This window comes from Oryzias latipes, chromosome 4 (assembly GCF_002234675.1).
Source record: "Oryzias latipes chromosome 4, ASM223467v1".
NCBI lineage: Eukaryota > Metazoa > Chordata > Actinopteri > Beloniformes > Adrianichthyidae > Oryzias > Oryzias latipes.
Genome location: NC_019862.2, coordinates 9,206,931 through 9,213,065, shown reverse-complemented (window position 1 = coordinate 9,213,065; position 6,135 = coordinate 9,206,931). Strand labels below are relative to the sequence as shown.

The 6,135-nt window shown below is 42.6% G+C and overlaps 1 protein-coding gene across 1 annotated transcript; it reads left to right on the top strand.

The window, feature by feature from the left end:
• The first annotated feature begins 5,072 nt into the window (after window positions 1-5,072).
• Window positions 5,073-5,909, top strand: LOC110014930 (vitellogenin-1-like). Its single transcript, XM_020702295.2, has 3 exons — window positions 5,073-5,257; window positions 5,541-5,696; window positions 5,794-5,909. The coding sequence occupies exons 1-3, from the start codon at window positions 5,095-5,097 to the stop codon at window positions 5,892-5,894; spliced, it is 420 nt and encodes a 139-aa protein (XP_020557954.1). The 5' UTR covers window positions 5,073-5,094; the 3' UTR covers window positions 5,895-5,909.
• The last annotated feature ends 226 nt before the right edge of the window (window positions 5,910-6,135 follow it).

Below are 6,135 nucleotides of genomic sequence, written 5' to 3'. Positions count from 1 at the left end.
TACGTCTTTGCCAAGGCTGTTGCAGGTAAAGACTGCTGAATAGAAGCATTACTTAAGATTGATTCCTAAAAAAAGAAATAACTTGTTTATAAATAAATGTATACATAAATAAAGTTGTTTTTTTTTCAGCTGAATGCAGCTTGTCCAACAATACACTCAGAACATTTAACAGCAGGAGGTACAAGGACAAGATACCAGAGTCTTGCTACCAGGTTCTTGCACAAGACTGTACTGAGGAGCTGAAATTCATGGTCCTGCAGATGAAAGACGCCACCTAACAGAAACACCTTAATGTCAAGATTGCTGACATGTGAGTTAATTGACAAAGTAACCCCAGAAAGACAGAAAGTCCATTTGACAAAGATTTGTGTCTATTTTCTTGCAGAGACATGGATCTGTACCCCAATGAGAGTGAAGTGCATGTTAAGATCAATGGAATGGTATTACCCCTTACCAGCCTGCCATACCAGCATCCAACAGGTTTCCCCACAGTTTGTATCTTTTTGGTTGTTTTTTCTATAATGAAAGTAATTTTTTTGATAACTGTTGCTTACAACATGTTTTTTATGAATGAAAATTCAGTCAGAAAACTCTTGCAGTAATAAATATATATTTGACATACTTAATTTTCCACATTCTTTAAGTTCACATCTTTTTCGTTTGGCATAAGGCTCCGTTCAATTCCATGAGAAATTTCCATAAAACTTTCGGGTGACAAAACCCCCCACACCAAAATCATCCAGAAGAAATAAAATGTGAATGTATAGTCAGTGTGTAATAAGATGAGGTGTGTTTTCGGCGGCATTCCATTTTCATTTCATTTCATTTCGCAGTATGACTGCTATGTGTGACCTGGCACCATTGACCGTTGGGCCGCCCCCGTTCGAGTACAGCGCCACGAAGGGGACATGCTATCTAGTGGATCTGCTATGTGTGACCCGGCACCATTGACCGTTGGGCCGCTGCCGTTCGAGTACAGCGCCACGAAGGGGACATGCTATCTAGTGGATCTGCTATGTGTGACCCGGCACTATTGACCGTTGGGCCGCCGCCGTTCGACTACAGCGCCACGAAGGGGCCATGCTATCTAGTGGATCTGCTATGTGTGACCCGGCACCATTGACAGTTGGGCCGCCGCCGTTCGAGTACAGCACCACGAAGGGGACATGCTATCTAGTGAATCTGCTATGTTTGACCCGGCACCATTGACCGTTGGGCCGCCCCCGTTCGAGTACAGCGCCACGAAGGGGACATGCTATCTAGTGGATCTGCTATGCGTGACCTGGCACCATTGACCGTTGGGCCGCCGCCGTTCGAGTACAGCGCCACGAAGGGGACATGCTATCTAGTGGATCTGCTATGTGTGACCCGGCACCATTGACCGTAGGGCCGCTCCCGTTCGCAGAAACCACTAGAGGAACATACTATCTGAAAGAGAGAGGGAAAGAAATAAAAGGGGAGCCAACATAAGAACTACTCATACCAGATCTTAGAATGTAGAGCCCATGTCTGCAAAAACGCTGTGCGGAACTATAATTTAAACCGCCAAGAACAACCCGTATGAGACACTGTCTTAACATCCAATCCAATGCTTCCAATGGAGTATCACGACATGCTTAAGTAACATCCATTATTCAACTTCCATTAAACTAAGAACAAGCTTGACGGCCATAAATTTCTTCCATTTTGGCAACTATTTATATGAGCTTAAGTAACATCCATTATTTCGAAGATCCCAACGACAGTACTACGAACGAGCTTAATGGCCATTACTTTCTCCATTTGGCATACCAATTAGACGCGCTCAAGGAACATCCATTTAATTGAAATTCCATCTAAATATTAAGAACGACCTCAACGGCCATAATTACTACGCTTCATTGGCATACCACAAACAAATGAGCTTAAGAACCAAATTCGAGCTCCAGCGCATGCTATGATACAACTCAGAACATCCTAAATTTTGAGGCTTCCACCTGGCAATAATTTTCTTTTAACATCTATAATCGAAGAATTTACATTCATTCTGCTGTTGACATTGATTGATTGATAATTTCAGTCAGAAGTGTCATTGGAATGCACAGGAGGTCCACTGCCCCTTCACTTTCAGTGCAGCAATAGGCACGTCAAGCAGTCATCGTTGCAGCACCAGATCAAGGAATGCAGGGGTGACATCATTTTCTGGAAAAGGAGAAGCTGATCGGGGCGTAGGGGTTCGTAGGCTCAGGATGCGATGCATAGATAAAGACAAAGCAGTATTAGTCTAGACAAAGAATATATTAATAACCCAGAAACTGATCAGTTTCAAAATGCTTGACATAAATGAAATAATAGTGCTTTTAAAGAACAAATCTGAGAAAGTGAAATTTAGTAGATAGTTAAGGTAAAGACCCATTGTGGATTTATCGCACCATAGAAACCACCATAATCACAAATTCCAACAGTGAAATGATAGTGAAATATAGAACGTGCACAGAATCTTAACAACAATTTTTATATAATCCAATGATAAGAAAGTAACCTTTGACAGTTTCAGAGGGACGCATCTTCAGAAGGTCATCGGAAGGATTGCAGCTCAGCTGGATTTGATGCTTTGTATTTGATATTAGTGGTTCTCAAATTGGTGGACAACAAAGTACAGACTACTGAAATTTTAATTAGGCAAGGGCGTCTGGATACTGCAGAAGAGAACTTGAGAGCCATGAGGGATCATAGGTTTTGATAGTATTTTTACTAGACTGAACCTTAAGCATTTTGAGGCGGAGTATAACAAGCCCCTAAATGGGGATGCATCTAGCAGAGTGTCATCTGCTTAAGCAAGGCAGATAGAAGACTGGCTTGTGGACACAAGATTTAACTCTTGAACTAAGCTTGAGAGTGCAACGGTCATGGTAGACATTGCTCATGGTGTTATTTAAACATTAACCAGGTCAACACAATACTATCATCTCACTATTGAAACAGCCTTAATATAATCTCCAAGGCAGAAATCTCTCATAACCGCACGACCCCTTAAAAACCATCAGAGCTGTGGATTCTGGCGGCCGGACAAACACAAACCATTCTTCTTAAATCCTTTTCCCCAAAACCAGAAGGCGCAGCCTCAGAAGAACAAGTGGTGGGAGCCTGAAGACATGACAGTCATCATAACAAAACCACTCCAAGCATAGAGTGGGATAGATCAAACGCAAAACATGAAAATCCAGAACAGGAACACGGGGCCCATGATCGAGCTACCCAGAACAAGAACACAAGATGCACGGATGACCGTAGGACCAAAGCCTCTGCAAATTTCAGGTGGCCCAATCATTGACAAATCATATTCAACCAAAGAATGATTGAACAACACGCTGCACAAAAGCTAGAGATGACATAATGGGAAGAGGCAAGCATCAATGAACCATCCAGATCCATAGAAGAAAAATAAATCCGGACGGGTGGAGGACCATACAGTATAAACAACGTGGAAACCCAGATTCGAAAATAAAGTTTTTGCCACAGAGATTCAAAACTCAGATTTGGCCACAGAGAAATCATCAATAACTCGCAAATGAAGGGGACCCATCGCCTTCAAATATCCAGTACAGGGCTTCTGATAATGAAGTCAATATTATGAGGACTGCCACGACAGCTGAAAGGTAAAGCAACAAACACTTCGAGCGCCAACTGAATGCCAAGAGACGCCACTGAGAGGCATAGAGGCAGAACAATAAGAACATCAGCGATAACAGTCATCCTCAGCCTTATATCGCGTTCGGAGGAAATCATGGAGAAGGCATGGGCAGCTGAACAAAATATATACTAATCCTGAAGGCGCATGAGGAACTAGGCCACTGATGCCCGGAAAGATGAACTGCGAGGCGCTAACAGTTCCAGATCAAGATACGTCAACCTGAACACTTCCTAGGGGCCTCCCTCAGTGGCGGCTTTGAAAACGATGCCTGTCCAGAGGACCGCCAGCCTTCACAAAAACAGAAAAGACCCCACAACCCCTGAAACAATAAGTGGACGAGGCAGAACTAAACAGCAGAAAATGAATCAGAAGTGCATCATGAAGTGGACCATGAGTCAAAGAAATTCAATTCCTAGGGTCCTTAGGGGAGTGACGTCACCGATTACTGAAGTAAACAGGAAGCAAGAAGCCTTAGAAAAACAACACGGGAAAAGAACCGCATGCCGCTCACCGTAGAAATTCGGCTGACCACGGCAGACGAGAAGACCCGGACAGCTCCCGATCGGGCGCCAGGGACAACCCGAACACCGCGGAAAACACACCCCCTGCAGATGCATGCGACCGCGGCGACACGAATGTGCTGGGCGCCGTCAGCCGCCCGCTGATCGCCGCAAAAGGAGAGCAGCGGAACGAAAACCCCACATCAGAAAATGGGGATCATCCGGGGGAAATACACCAAGACGCCGAAAGAGAAGGAGACCCGCGGGCACGGAGAATGGCGAAGAATGAGCGCTGAAGGTTAGAAAGAGAATGAACAACTGTGCACCTGGGCTTAAATAGGATGCTGAGCAGGTGAGTTAATTGACTGAACCGCCCTAGGGTAGTTACCTATAAAACACTGCTGCGTGTGTCTGCCTGAAAAATATGACAAGTCGTCATTTATCCTCACATACTGCTCATGTAACTTGTTCTACAGCTTCCATTGAGATCAGAGAAAACGAGGAGGGAGTTTCTGTGCTTGCATCCAGCCATGGGCTTCATGAAGTCTATGATAACCCTTGTGCTATCCTAGGCATTTTAACATTGGGAGTTGGGTCATCTAGACCCACTAGACAGTGCTCTGAACCTTTTTTCTTCAATGAATTTTGATCTTCACTGGTGTCCATGGATTACATGAAATCTTTCCACCTTTATCATGGTAGGAATAACACGTCAAAGTAAGAGTAGGGTCATCTAAGATAGGACAAGGGTTAACAAGACGTCATGGAGGGTAAGCTCACCTTAATTTTTTTCAGGAAATAAAAGTGAAGAAATAAAGACCAGATAAAGATTCTGTTTATGAGTTAGTGTAGGTCACAGACCAACCCTACACAATAAGATAAGTTTAACTAATATTGTTGTCCGTTTGGGTCAAATAGATTATGATCACTGACTGGATGAAAGGCAAGACCTGTGGGCTCTGTGGAAATGCTGATGTGGAAGTCAGACAAGATTATCGTGCACCCAATGGACGCTTGGCCAGAAACTCTGTCAGCTTTGCTCTTTCCCGGATCTTACCAGCAGAAAACTGCAAAGACAACTCTGGTGAGACTAAAATAGAAGTACCTAGCTCTTATTTTATTAAATACAAATGTATGTATTAATATGTAGATGATGTTTATATTTAAAAATGTGATTTTGCATTAAGATTTAACATTTAGATAAAATAAAATTAACTTGTACATTCTTACACTGGGATTTACATTAATAAATGTGAAAAAGGATGGCTAAATCTGATCAAACGGTGAGCTAATTTTAAGGTGAACATTTTGTATACATTTCTTCTCCAACTGCACTGCATGTATTAATCAGCTTTCTTTTCATGCAGAGTGCCGAATGAAGTTTAAATCGGTCCAGCTGGAGAAGAAGGTTAATGTCCATGGTCAGGACTCCACATGCTTCTCTGTTGAACCTGGCTGTCTGCCTGGCTGCTCTCCAGTCAAAACCACCTCTGTCAATATTGGCTTAAAGTGCTTTGCTCCTGGTGAGTGGACATCAAAATAGATGAAAACACAAGAGAAGCAACAAAAATAGATTAAATCCCAAATATTTAACTTCTTAATTTTATACTATTTGTGCAGCTTCCACTTGGAATTTCAATAACATCTTTGACTGCAGTGCTGATCTAAGGAACTCCACAGAGGCTCATCTTTCCTGCAGCTGCAGTGCTCAATGTTCCTAAAAAAATAGTTTTGTTGAGTTTGTGACATTTTTACAGATGGACAACCTTCAAATTACAAAACAGGTTTGAAATGCTTAATGCAGTCCTGGGAATCATGAAAAACACAAGTTAACCACATTCTTAGATAAACTGTATCATCTAAGACAGTTACTCCCTTTTACTTTGTTTCTTGTAGATAGGTAAGCAACAAACCTCCTTGAAGCTATTGAATGTAGGAAGAGATCATATTTGCAAGTCATGA

Excerpts from the sequence above, each read along its gene's own strand:
- LOC110014930 (XM_020702295.2), top strand. The coding sequence starts at position 5,095 with ATGATCACTGACTGGATGAAAGGCAAGACCTGTGGGCTCTGTGGAAAT. Across the intron at positions 5,258-5,540 it reads AAACTGCAAAGACAACTCTG|AGTGCCGAATGAAGTTTAAA; the intron begins GTGAGACTAAAA and ends CTTTTCATGCAG. Across the intron at positions 5,697-5,793 it reads CTTAAAGTGCTTTGCTCCTG|CTTCCACTTGGAATTTCAAT; the intron begins GTGAGTGGACAT and ends CTATTTGTGCAG.